The following is a 13848-nucleotide window of genomic DNA, read 5'->3' as shown; positions in this document are numbered from 1 at the left end:
AGCAGCAGCAAACAGAAAGCTTTCCTTAGCCAGTGGTCAGAGGCAACCCAAACCATCAATTTTTCTAGAATTTAGACTCTCAGTGATCCAGACACAACATTTCAAATCAGAACCTGAGAGGAAAAGCCTGGTTTTTTTTCGCCACCTTTAATAACTCAAAAGTGGATAGGCTGAGCTGACTACACCTTTCTAAAACAATGCATCTTTGGACTGCGACCAAGCACAGCTAATTTCATCCCCAAAGAAATTTGTTTGGGTAAGTTAAGATCAACTGAGAAAAGGGCAGAACAGGGGATGGGACTGGATCTTACCTATTAAGTGTGGTACTTATGGTTGCTATAATCTTAAAGAGTGTACTGGCTTCTGGAGGAATTTTTACAGAAGCCAAGCAACTATGTCCATGAAAATGAAACTGTCTTACTTTAGCCCAATTCGCTGATGATGATTTAGCTTGTGTTCATTTTTCTTTAGATCTGGAAGAAGCAGAATGACAGAAAAAGTACTCAGGAGGAGGAAAATAACTTTAGCAAATAGATATTTGTCGTAAAGATGCATTGTAAAGATGATTTAACTCAATAGCAACTTTAAAGAGAAACACAAAGAATAAGAGTTTTTGTTGTGCTTGTAAATTATGAGGAGGCTGCCCTATGGCTCACAGAATGAATGCAGTAGCATCTACTAAAACCACACCCCTATGCCAGGACACATCCCTTATGCCAGCGTTTGCAGCAAGGGCATTGCAGGGCAGGGTAAAATGGCTAGCAAAAAGCCTGCTCAGGGGAGAACTCTACTCTGGCTAGACTGGGGCTCTTTAATCCCTCAAAAAACAAAACAAAAAAAACCCACCACAAAACCCTTCCTCTGCAAAATCCACATGCAACCCTGACTCCTCACAGATGAAAAGTCCCACTTAGTTGCATCTAAGAAGTCAGTTCTAGTCACTGAGCAAAACTGTCTTAGGAAATAGTAAACCTAAAAAATCAGTAGTCATTGTAATGTTTAATACCATGCTCAGAGCATACTTGTTGATTTCTACATTTATAAAGGGCCAAACCTTCAGCTGTATTGGAACAGCTGAAGCAGAAGGTGGTCTTTTGATTTGGATCATACCAGACTGAAGCGGCCTCTGAAGCAAGTTACCACAGTCCAAGGGCTGCACTGACAGACAAGGTGTGATCTTATGAAGAAAAAAATATGAGGCTCAAAAAAGGAAGGGAGCGCCAATCCAGGATTGTTTCCCAGCTTGATATCTTTCCAAAATGATCTGGCCTAGAATCCCCACATTTGTTTTAGTCTGTTGGCAAGAATGGTAACTTGAACTGGTTTTGGAGCAGTTTGTTGGCACAGCTAGTTACCAAAATCAGTTTCTGCATACATTATGGGCCACAATACAGTAACTCCTCATTCAACGTCCTCCTGCTTAACGTTGTTTCAAAGTTACGTTGCCGCTCAATTAGGGAATGTGCTCGTTTAAAGTTGTGCAATGCTCCTTTATAATGTCGTTCGTCTGCCTGCTCTGTCCACTGCTTGTAAGATTCTGTGGAAGAGCAGCGACTTTACAAAGGGAGCACTGAACAAGCTCCTCTCCTCCCCCCATCCCCAGCGCTTCCCCCACCACCAAACAGCTGTTTGGCGCCACTTAGGACTTTGGGGCGGGGCGGGGAAGGAGCAGGGATGCGGCATGCTCCAGAGATGAGTGGAGCGGGGGTGGGAAGAAGTGGTCCTGGAGTGGAGCAGGGACAGGAAGAGGCAGGCCTGGAGCATCCCCCGGCAAAGTTGGTGTCTGTTCTTCTCTGGGGAAGCTGCTGCTGCAAAGGGACTTCCTAGTGTCCTTGCCTGCAGTGGGCTAAGCCAGGGGCACTTCCCAACCAGAGTACAGTACAGTATATAATGCCTTTTGTCTGCCCCCCAAAAATTTCCTTTGAACCTAACCCTCTGCATTTACATTAAATCTCATGGGAAAATTGGATTAATTTAACATCGTTTCACTTAAAGTTGCATTTTTCAGGAACATAACTACAATGTTAAGTAAGGAGTTACTGTATATAATTTATGACATCATAAATCCCAAGACCAGAAGGGACTACTGTGATCATCTAGTCTGACCTCCTGTATAACAGCCCATAGAACTTCCCCAACGTAATTCCTTTTGAACCAAATCACATCTTTTAAAGAAAGATCTGATCTTGATTTTAAAATTGCCAAGGAGAAATTAAGAGGGGCAGTGGTGGCCTAACACGAGAATGAGCAGGAGGGAGAGAAAGGCTGGGCAACCTGGGAAGGAAAGGGTCTTATTTAGTAGCCTGTGTCCCAAAAAACATCTTTACATTCCCAGGCAAAAATATTTAAGTTGCAATTAAAGTATCCATCAAAGTAGAAGACCTTAAAATAAAATGGCAGTTTTAACAACAACATCCACAGAGCACCCACAACAGGCAGCAATCCTATCTTCAAGTAATTCCCCATTCCATCACACCAGTAACATTGCAATCATGCATAAGAATCTCCAAAAAGTATGAGGTTTCAAGAGTAAATGAGTTGTCACACTGAGAGACTTCACAGATATGGTAGCTTACAGGTTCTTAACAGTGAAGACCATTAACCATTTCAACTGTTTATCAAGGGTTGAGGTGGATTCTCCATCAATGGCAATTTTTAAATCACGACCAGATGTTTTTCTATGTAACATGCTCTAGTTCAAACTGGATTTATTTCAGAAAAGTTCTATAGCCTGTGCTATGCAGGTAATCAGACGAGATGATCACAGTGGTCCCTTTTTACCTTAGAATGTATGAATCTAGCGTACATCCAGCTCTTAGGTGCTGAACGAAAAGAAAGGGATGGATGCAGTCTCAGTGGAATCAAACTTATGCAACATAAGCACACAGGTACTACCAAAGCCATGCACTTCAGAGTTTGCAGCACTAGAAGAAAGAATTGAAAAAGCCTGTTTCTTCAAACAAGTCACTTTCCCTTTCCCCATATTTTGGGAGAATCCTCATCTGAAAATGTATCTGGTGCCTTTCTTCCCTGCACTGACTCAAGTTTTGGAATGCTGAATGCCTAGCCTTAATTGTATAACTGCTGTCATTTATGCAGCGAACAGTTTTTCACAACTTGAATCATAACCGTTTCACATTCTTCCAATCAAAGGCTTTGAAATCAGCAAGGTTTATGGTACACTCACCTTCCAATGTCTTTATCCCTTCATCCACAAACTTCCTAGCTGCAGAAGGACTGCAAAGAATCAGGGCACTTCTTAACCAAATTGACACAGTGAAACCTCTCCAGCAGACAATGTTATATCAAACAGTAGCACATTACACCAGAATTTACTAACAGATTACACCAAAGTTTATAATCAGGCAATTAGTTCTCCAGTACCAAAGCCATTTCTTACATTCATTCTCACATTCTCCCTCAACTTGGCATACACTGCTTGCATGAACCAGGAAATGGAGGAAGAGGATGGGAGTCAGGAGACCTGGGTACTATTCCCAGCTTTAACAGTGGCTTTGGACAAGTCACTTAACTTTTCTGCGCCTTGGTTTCCCTACATGTAAGAGAACAATGTTACACACCTTAAAAAGTTGGCTATGGAAAGGCTAAAGTGGGTTGTCATCAACTCAATTTCCTCCTACCTCTTCAGTAGCTCCTTCACATTCCTTTTGGAAGTCGCTCCCCCTCTCCATTCCAGCTCCTGTCAGTATCTCTCAAGGCTGTCTCTTTTGTCTGCTCCTCTTTTCCCTTTCTCTGTTATAAGCAGGTGACCTCATCCACTTCCATGGCTTCCGCTACCATCTCTTCATTGTTATTTCCCCAATGTACATTTCCCCTGGGCTCAGTCTTGAATCTCTAATGTCTCAATTTGGATGTCCCGCTGCCAATTCAATCTCCATATTCTTTCTTCAAACTCTCAATTTCTACACTGCTGTTAATAACTCTACAAGTAGATAGAACCATACAAAAAAAATTCTTACCCTATGCCAGTAACTCGGGTCAGGAAATTGATAGATGAGCTTGTATCATCCTGTCGAATCTGGAGAAAAGAGACTGTTCTCTAACTCACTTGAAAAGTCACAGGAACATAAAGTAATTCAGTGAGTTACTGCACTTGAAAGTTGCTGTAATCTTTTTAGATCTGACCTACTATCTACACATCAGAAATTCATGTCATGATTGTCTAGATCCACTCAGAAAGAACCTGCAGAAGTGGTTTTCAGTGCCAAGCCCTTGGCTCTAGAATTTGCTTCCTTCTTTGGTTTCAGAGAAGAGTGTTTGATACTCAGAGAGATGTTATAAGGCTTTAAGTGAGGCTGGTTCTTTTTTTAGTGGAGGGAGAAAAGTCCTTTTTAGTTCCATGTCTATGGACATGTCTATTCAGATTTACAACTGCATTTTTAAAGCCATTGTCTGAACCCTTCTATATACTGAAGTAAATTCTATATGTTGGGAATAAGTACATGAGAGAGACTTGGTCAGGTTTTAGATCCACTGGCAGAAGGGTGGGAGCCCAAATTTAGAACAAGAGGGGGTGCTGCAGGCCAGGACTAAGGTGCACTGGTAAAAGCGGTGTGCAGGAAGCTTTCTACATGTCTGTCCAGACTAAGGTGGGTGGCCCTGGCCAAAACCAAACTTCCATGAGAACCCACTTCATCAATTTGGTGGACAGAAGAGGCAGGAAGGCAAACTGATCATATCCTGTAATATTTCCAGAGATGTAAACATTTTTTTCAGGATTTTTTGCTTTTAGATACCCATTTCCTTCTTTCTACTCCCCTGGCAGTCTATGTGCATCTCCCTCCTGCTTGGCCTCAGTCTCTCCAGAAGCAGTAAAGCAGTTGCATGGAGTTAGCAGGAGGCCTTGGAAGGTACAGAAAAAAAAATGCCCGCAGAGAAGAAGGTCAAAGAGGTTCACCTTTTCAAGCTTACGTAGTTTTCCAGTGGATAAAAACTCATCAATCTTCTCAGCTATTTTAGCCCCTACTCCTTCCTAAAAAAGGAAACAGAACCAAAAAGTCAATGAAACTTTACCTTCAGGATAACTAGCATGACAGACATTATGGATAAACTACAAAACTAAATTCAGAAACTTGCAAAACAGAAACACAATCAAACTTACAAGACAATATTTTGCTAATGTTTATAATTGTAAGCAGCAGCGTTATGAGCAACAGAAACAGACTCTAATTTTCCCTGTTTTACAGTGAAATTTCAAAATGGGCTTTTAGCAAAATTTACAGTTCCTATGCTAAATTTAAACCTCTGAAGTCTGAGAAAATGCAGGAAAAAAGCATATCTTTGGGTCTCCTCAATTACAACTATGATAATGTATATTATAATGCACTAAAATATTAACACAAAAATGGAATTTAATTGTATGGATGATAGGAACTCGGATAAAACATCATCTGTTTTACAGCTTACCAGCTTCTTTGCTTCAGCTCCACTTTTTATCTTGCTTGGATACTTGGATATTACAGAAGCTGCTTTTCTATATATATATGTAAAAAAAGAAGTTCCATTCACTTTCCAGCCTTCAGTGAACAGTATCAAATGACCAGACAAACATTTTGTGTACACCCTCATTACAGTGCACTGTGTATGGTTCCACCCTGGAGCAGTGGCATCTGTATAACTACCCCCTATTTCTCATGCACCAGGAATACGAGACCTCACCCATTTAAAATAAAATAAAAAAGCTTATCATACAGCAACCTGAATATCCCTTTCCTCAAAGCAGTCAGTAACAATTATGTACTTTAACATAAGGGGCTCACATAAGGACTTTTATAAATAAGGTAAACAGCAATGCTAACTTAAATTTACAAAAGAGCCTGTTATTCAGAAGTACTTTACAAAAACTACTTAACTGGTTAGCCACCTCAGATATTTTTGGGGGTGGTGGTGGGATTTTTTCCATTCCCCCCCCTCAAGGGCCAGCTTAGGAAAATTGAAAAATATGAAAAGAAACTTGTGAAATAGTTTCTCTCAGAATGAACAATGAAAGAGAAAGGAAAGAAGGAAAAGCTTGACTGAGGCTAGCATTTCCAAGAATACATTAGTAACTATTTAAATTATATTACACAGGTTCATAGAACGGCTAGTTTTGTCTACTATTTTGACACTTACTGTATATGTGATGATAATACACTATTAAAGAATCTGGTGGTGTTGTTACTACTATAAAGTTCGGATATCTACCTGAATTTACTGTTGATCCTTAAATATCGTGCTCTTGTACCTACATTATAGGGACAGTCATTTTCCAAGCTCTCTCTCTGGAAACACAAGTTTCTCCTGTATCTGCATAATAAAGTCAGGTCTATTTACATACTATTTCTGAGCCTATAGGATATAAACTTTCCTTTTGGCTTACAACAATACTGATGTCTTCTAGTTTCAAACATTTTAATTTTTTTCCTATTTGCCAATAGGCAAAAATATATATTTATTATTATTCAAATCAAAACTAAATAATTTACACCTATTTCATCAATATACCAAACAGCACTTTATATGCTAACTAACTTATACAGAACGCATTTCTCATTCTTCAAAAATGAAATTTTAGTTTCAATAAGTAATTACTATAGATATTTCAATTTTGGGGAGGGGAAGGGAGAACAGGCAGGAAAAAAACCCACCATTTTTTTTAAATGCCATCTAAATTTCCAAAAAAGTTTTACACCTCTTCTTAGGTGCATAATGAAGTATCTGGCTGAATTGGAATTTTAAGATTGCAGAATACAGTTAATCAAATTAGAATCTGGCCGAGACCCTGAGCCTAGCTTAAATTTAGAACGGCCATACTGAGTCAGACCAAAGGTCCATCTAGACCAGTATCCTGTCTTCCGACAGTGGCCAACATCAGGTATCCCAGAGGGAATTAACAGAATAGGTAATCACCAACTGATCCATCCTGTCACCCATTCCCAGCTTCTGGCAAACAGAGGCTAGGGACACCACCCCTATCCATCCTGACTAATAGCCATTGATGGACCTATCCTCCATGAACTTATCTAGTTCTTTTTTGAATCCTGCTATAGTCTTGGCCTTCACAATATCCTCTGTCAAGGAGTTCCACAGGTTGACTGTGCATTATGAGAAAAAATACTTTTTTGTTTGTTTTAAACCTGCTGCCTATTAATTTCATTTGGTGACCCGAAGTTCATGTGTTATGAGGAGGAGTAAATAACACTTCCTTATTTATTTTCTCCACACCAGTCATGGTTTTATAGACTTCTATCATATTTCCCCTTAGTCATCTCTTTTCCAAGCTGAAAAGTCCCAGTCTTCTTAATATCTCCTCATACTGAAATCATACCATACCCCTAATCATTTTTGTTGCCCTTTTCTGAACCTTTTCCAAGTTCAATAGGTCTTCTTTGAGATGGGGCAACCACATCTGCACACAGTATTCAAAATGTGGGCATACCATGGATTTACACAGAGGAAATATGTTTTCTATCTTACTATCTACACCTTTCTTAATGATTCCCAACAATCTGTTCACTTTTTTGACTGCCTCCGCACATTGAATGGATGTTTTCAGAGACCTCTCCACAATGACTCCAAGATCTCTTTCTTGAGTGGCAACAGCTAATTTAGACCCCATCATTTTATATGTATAATTGGGATTATGCTTTCCAACATGCATTACTTTGCATTTATCAACGTTCAATTTAATCTGTCATTTTGTAGCCCACTTACCCAGTTTTGTGAAGTCTTTTTGTAGCTCTTCCCAGTCTGCCTGGGACTTAACTATCTTGAGTAGTTTTGTATCATCTGAAGTTTGCCACATCACTGTTTACCCCTTTTTCCAGATAATTTATGAATATGTTGAATAGGACTGGTCCCAGGACAGACCCCTGGGGGACACCACTACTTACCTCTCTCCATGCTGAAAACGGACCATTTATTCCTACCCTTTGTTTCCTATATTTTAACCAGTTACCAATCCCTGTTGAATAAGACTGGGCCTGGAGCAGTTTCCCATGGCACCCAAGAGAGGGGACACCGCGGCTCTCTCTCTGTGCTGAGAGCAGGGAGGGTTGGGAGAACAAGGTGATACCCGCACCACTCGCTGGCGCACCTACCTGTACGCATTGTACTTGTGGATGGCTCGGTTCACGTTCTTCTCATAATTTGCCAGTTCTGCGGCCCGGAGGCAATGAAAAGAGACACAGAGACATTTCTTACACACACTCGGGTCTGACCGCTCATTCCGAACCGCTTCTCACTCAAGCACAGGCAGGTTAACGTTACCAGGCTACCACAGGCAACGAGTTATATTCCTATGCGGTGCCCAGGCACCAGCAATATTCAGAGCCCAGGAGCCCAGCTCCACCAATATTTGGGGCTGGGAGGGCACTCCCACACGCCTCCCCCTGCACCTCCATGCTGCCTCCCTGCAGCAACTGCTGCAGCAGGGTTCTAGTGCCCCCGTCTCGACTGCCAGGACAGACTGACTCTGAGCCTGCCCTTCCACCTCAGACCCTTCCCTTTTCCGGCAGGACCCTCCACCAGCACAGGCCCTCTCCCCGCCTGCAGTCACCGCTCCTGCCCCATGCTGGGCAAGGAGGCAGCCCCTCCATCCCTCACCCCCAGTGAGGCTACAGTCAGGCTCAACAGCAGGGGAGGAGGCACACGCAGCACCCACCACGGGGAAGGCGAGGGAGATTCCTGGACCTGAGAGAGGCCCTAGGAGCACATGTGGTGACAATGGTGGGGGTGAGTGTGCTGCTGGGGGGGACAGGAAAGGGGGGCTCCTCCCCCAGAGCTCGCTACTGCCAGCAGGGAAAGGGCTGAGGGAGTCCTCTCTGGCCCCTGTCCCGGAGCAGCCTACGTGCACCCCAAACTCATCCCCAGCTCTGCCCCACCCCAGAGCCCACACCACCAGCCAGAGCTTTCACCCCCTCACTGCACCCTCAACCCGAGCCCCTCCAGCACCTCAAACACCTTATCCCCAGTCCCAGCCAGAGCCCTCACCCCCACACCCTAACCCTCTGCCCCAGCCCTGAGCCCCTCCCACGCCCCAAACACCTTATCCCCAGTCCCAGCCAGAGCCCTCACCCCCACACCCTAACCCTCTGCCTCACCCTGAGCCCCTCCCACACCCCAAACACCTTATCCCCAGCCCCAGACAGAGCCCTCACCCCCCCACACTCCTACTCTCACCCTGAGCCCCTCCCAGACCCCAAACCCCTCATCTGCAGCCTCACCCCTGCACCCCTCCCTCCGCACTCCCTCCCAGAGCCTGCACCCCAATCCCCTGCCCCACCCAAACTCCCTCCCAGAGCCTTGGGCAGGTGTGTGTGTGTGTGGGGGGGGGGGGGTTCTGGACACCACCAAATTCGGGCTAGTCCGGGGCACCGGGTGGCCCCTTGTCGGGCGAGAGCGGCTCGGGGCCAGCGGCCTCAGCCCAGCCCCTCACACGCGCAGAACGTCAGTAGCCAGCCCCCGCCCCGCCCCGCCCCCGCTCGCCCGCCCAACCCACCGCTCAGGAAGTCTGTGATCCCCGCATTGGGGCTCTCCTGCGGCGCCTTCCGCTTGCTCATGGCGGCCCCGGCCCGGCCAGCCGGCAGCTACTAGGGCAGCCGGGAACTTCCGGTTCCTAGGGACCAGGGCGGGGGTTAGCCGCGGCCTCCTCCTGCCCCCAAGCTGGGGAGAAAGGACGAGCCGCGGTGCATTGTGGGTAATTTGGCAACGTCTTATCAGCAAGCGCGAAGCCTGCAGCACCATGGGAGGGGTAGTGTTTCTCTCGGCCTTCATCTCCCATCAGCCATTGCGGGGCGCGGGGCACGACGGGAGGGGTAGTGTTTCTCTCGGCCTTCATCTCCCATCAGCCATTGCGGGGCGCGCGGCACGACGGGAGGGGTAGTGTTTCTCTCGGCCTTCATCTCCCATCAGCCATTGCGGGGCGCGCGGCACGACGGGAGGGGTAGTGTTTCTCTCGGCCTTCATCTCCCATCAGCCATTGCGGGGCGCGTGGCACCTCTTTTGGGCTGCTGGTGCCCCAGCCCTGAGGTTCTCCTGCCACCAGGGAAAGTCACAGAAGGTGCTGAGGCTACTAAGAGCTGAGATCACTGTTAAGTGCTGGAGGCAGAGAAAGAAGGAGCCGTCCCACTCCTACAGGGAGTGGGTATGTAGGGGAGGACGGTGTTAGGTTACTTTTATTGTCTTGTTTGTGAGTTCTTTTGCAAATCAGAGGGAGGATAAATTTGGGTTCTTTGTGTAACTTTGAAGTTTTGCCCCGAGGGAAACCCTCTGTGTTTTGAATCTGATTGTGAGATTATCTTTCATTCTAATCTCCCAGAGAGATTCCTTTCACCTTTTTTCTTTAATTAAAATGCTTCTTTTAAGAAGCTGATTGATTCTTCATTGTTTTAAGATCCAAGGGTTTGGATCTGTGTTCACCAGGACTAAGTGGTGAGGGGATATTCTCAAGCCTTTCCAGGAAAGGGGTGTAGGCTTGGAGAGGACTAGTCTCAAGCCTGCCCAGGAAAGGGGCGTTAGGGACTTGGGAGATATTTGGGGGAAGGCAGAGTTCCAAGTGGCTCTCCCTAAATATTTGGTTACCGCTTGGTGGTGGCAGTGTACTGTTAACCTAAGCTGGTAAAAATAAGCTTAGAGGGTCTTTTATGTGGGTCCCCACATCTGTACCCTAAAGCTCAGAGTGGGGAGGGAACCTTGACATGGCTACCCTATGGTGGCTCCTTCTTTCTCTGTCTCTGGCAAAAGCACAGACACAACACAGACAAAAGACTTTTTCCCCCCTTCCAGATGTTTAAAGTATCTTGTTCCCTTCTAGTCAGGTGTCAGCTAGGTTATGTGAGCTTCTTAACCCTTTACAGGTAAAAGAGGAATTAACCCGTATCTGTATGTTTATGACAATGGCACTGTTATACTACAGTGACTACCTGCAGGGCACAAAACTGGCTCAGCGAGGGGGAAGGCTGGGATAGGGCTGTAGCATCACAAACTCTGTAACGTCCCAATTTCCTACCACTAGCAGTTAGACAACTAGTGGTTTTTAGGGGGGGCTCCCTTGTCACCACTTCCTACACCCACAATTTCCCATTCCTGGATCTATGGGAGAGTGAGTTGTGACAGATGGGTTGGACTTTGTCAGAGTTTCAACCAGTGTGCCCTTTAATTTTTCCCCACTCGTGTGGAAGGAATTTTGTTTGCTCGCTGGAATTTATCTACTTCCCCACAGCCCCTCACTGGGTTCTCTAGGCAGCGTCTCATTGCTTCACATTAAAGCTGCTGCCCTTTGGGTCTGTATGTTCTGGGGTATTTGCTGTCATAAGTGACTGCGCTGGCTTGGGCAGGTGCTTAGCAAGGTCAGGGTTGTACATTTCTGATGAAGTATGCTCTGTTAAATAAAATTACCCTGTGACAAACAGTGGCATTTGGCTCTTTTCTTAAAGTGTGAAATAGTAACCAGGGGTCACTGCCCAAATGGGAGGGAGGGGGGATGGATGGACACACAAGGCACTGTCCCACCTGCCACACCCCAACACCTTGAGTCCCCAAATCCTTATACCTGCCATCACTCATTAACGGTGCCTCCCTCTACTTCTTACAGCAATCCAAGCTGCAGAAAGTTGACGTGCTGGAGATCACGGTGTAGCACATGGAGAGCCTGCAACAGAGCAACACCCTGGGTAATAACTCCCTGGCACCCTGTAGTCCCATGGGCTGGGGAGGGTCTGTCTGCCCCAATGCAACCCAGAGGGAGGGTCCATGCCTCCTATCAGGCTCAGTGGGATGCACTCTCTTGCCCCCCGTGGTCTCCTATGGGTCATATAGGATCTGTCTGCTCCAGGGATGGTCCATGCCATGCTGAGGAGAGTTCACGCTGCCTGGCAGGCTCAAGGTGTCACTCCTCCCACATCTTCATGGGGACTTTGGGGAGATTCTTGTTGCTGTAACTGGATCACAGAGCACGAGTGGCTGGTTGAGTATCTTCAGGGCTATGGGGTCTGGGCCCGAGAGGTGTGAACTCAGCGGTGGCCAGCATATCCCTCAGCCCGTGCCGTTTTGCGCAGTCCCCATTGGCCTGGAGCGGCAAACTGCGGCTAGTGGGAGCCACAATCGGATGAACCTGCGGACGCAGCAGGTAAACAAACCGGCCCGGCCCGCCATAGTGCTTACCCTGGCGAGCTGCATGCCAACGGTTGCCGATCCCTGACCTAGCATATAGTGTCCTTATAGTCCAGGACAAGATGTTTGCTTCAATTTAGGATTTCTTTAATTTAGAATGACTTTTTCTCCACAAACACCATTCCCAATTTGGAATTTGGTCCTGCTTTGAGCAGGGGGTTGGACTAGATGACCTCCTGAGGTCCCTTCCAACCCTGAGATTCTATGATTCTATGAATGTGCATCCACTGCTCTTTTCTTCTTCACTTTCCTTGCCCTGCTGTGAAATTCCTAAAATCCCCCCAAATAAGATAATTACCTCTTCTCTTAATATCCTTCACTCTCATTGTTTGGTCCTGGTTGCCCATTTTTACTTCCTAAACACAGAGTCACCATTCTCTACAAAGCTGATTCTCTGGCACTCCCCCAGTTCTGTAAAATCAGCTATTGTTTATCATATACTTAAAAGCTCTTTCTTGACATTAAAACATTGTCCAACTATACCAAAAGGACAAGAGAAACATGATATGGATTTAATCAGTCTGCAACTTTATTATTAGATATCTTGGACTACCTGTTGGATAAAAGTGTACAGTGCAGGCACTTCATTCAAATATGTTCATTCAAATAACTACCTGAGGCTTCCCCTAGCTTCCCTTCATTTTCCATCCAGGTCCTCCAGCCAATCCATGGTTTGGACCTTACCACTTCCCCGCCCCTCGCCCCCCATATAAGGGTTAAGCTGGGCTATAAGAAAGGGGGGCTTACTGCCATACCAATCATAGGAGCCCTGCCCCTGCCCCTCACCCCCCATTCCATTCCTTTAACCAGCATTTCCTTTTATGTCCTTTAGCAGGCCATTTATTTGGTCACTGGATGCCATCCCTATGGAGTACTTGCACTGGACATCCACCCCACACTTACAAAATAAGTTGCGACATACAGCATAACCCCCTTTCCTCCTTACTATAATAGGGCCTCCATGGCACCTGCTGTGAGGAAGGTGAAAAACCCCCATTCCACCTAAGCCAATACGGTTGCGAGGGAAAAATTCCTTCCCAGACCTCTTAAAAAGGAGAGACTAGTGCAATGTCCACAACAGGCCCTAACACAACCTGATATTTGCACCTGAGGGGAGGAAGGGTGGATGCTGCCTTGCTTTCTGCCTGGAGAAAGGGCTTCTAATTCCAGGTCTTGCACCTTTTAAAACCTTCCGCCCTTACATTCCCAGGGGATGAGTCAGTCACCAGGCTGACCCCTATGCACCTTTTTTGCAGCAGTTTCTGACCTCCCCTTTTCTCCCCGATAAAGCACTGTTACCTTCCTCTGGCAAGCCCAGACAACATGTTCCCCCCTTCCCTCCCGATTCAGGTGTGGTGCATCATTATATCTTTTCCTTTCTCATTGAAGAGGAACTACCACTAATGTGTCCAATTACTTCTCAAAAGGATGTTCTTCACCCAGTTCAGTTTGGAATTTGCTGTGGCTACCATGGAAACTTCCCCAGTGTGGTTAATGACCTCTCTCCACTGTTTGACAATGTTGATGACTCCATCCTCCTGCACTGCCTGGATAGCAATCAATTACATGATTATGTTTCCTACTAATCTAACCTTTTACTTTCCATTTCCAGTTTTGGATCCTCCTTTTGTGCTAAGATTGCTCCTCTCTGGCATCAAGCAAAGCTTACTTCATGAT

At 45.7% G+C, this 13848-nt stretch overlaps 1 protein-coding gene across 7 annotated transcripts in view; it reads right to left on the bottom strand.

Moving 5' to 3' along the window:
• POLB (DNA polymerase beta) overlaps nt 1–9752 on the bottom strand; it is a 32404-nt gene extending 22652 nt beyond the window's left edge. For 4 of the 7 annotated variants that reach the window (XM_045005303.1, XM_045005305.1, XM_045005306.1 and 1 more), the window contains exons 1-8: nt 9500–9750; nt 8100–8157; nt 6205–6306; nt 5428–5494; nt 4919–4993; nt 3981–4039; nt 3188–3237; nt 422–473 (exon numbers count right to left, since the gene is read on the bottom strand). In XM_045005303.1, the coding sequence (XP_044861238.1) occupies nt 422–473; nt 3188–3237; nt 3981–4039; nt 4919–4993; nt 5428–5494; nt 6205–6306; nt 8100–8157; nt 9500–9560 (524 nt within the window). In that variant the 5' untranslated portion in view covers nt 9561–9750. Of the gene's footprint in view, nt 1–421; nt 474–3187; nt 3238–3980; nt 4040–4918; nt 4994–5427; nt 5495–6204; nt 6307–8099; nt 8158–9499 lie in introns of all 7 variants that reach the window. The other 3 variants (XM_045005308.1, XM_045005307.1, XM_045005309.1) reach the window with 3 other exon arrangements.
• Between the last annotated feature and the right edge of the window lie 4096 nt (nt 9753–13848).

This window comes from Mauremys mutica, chromosome 2 (genome assembly GCF_020497125.1).
Source record: "Mauremys mutica isolate MM-2020 ecotype Southern chromosome 2, ASM2049712v1, whole genome shotgun sequence".
Classification (NCBI taxonomy): Eukaryota; Metazoa; Chordata; order Testudines; family Geoemydidae; genus Mauremys; species Mauremys mutica.
This window is presented reverse-complemented; position numbering and strand designations above follow the sequence as displayed.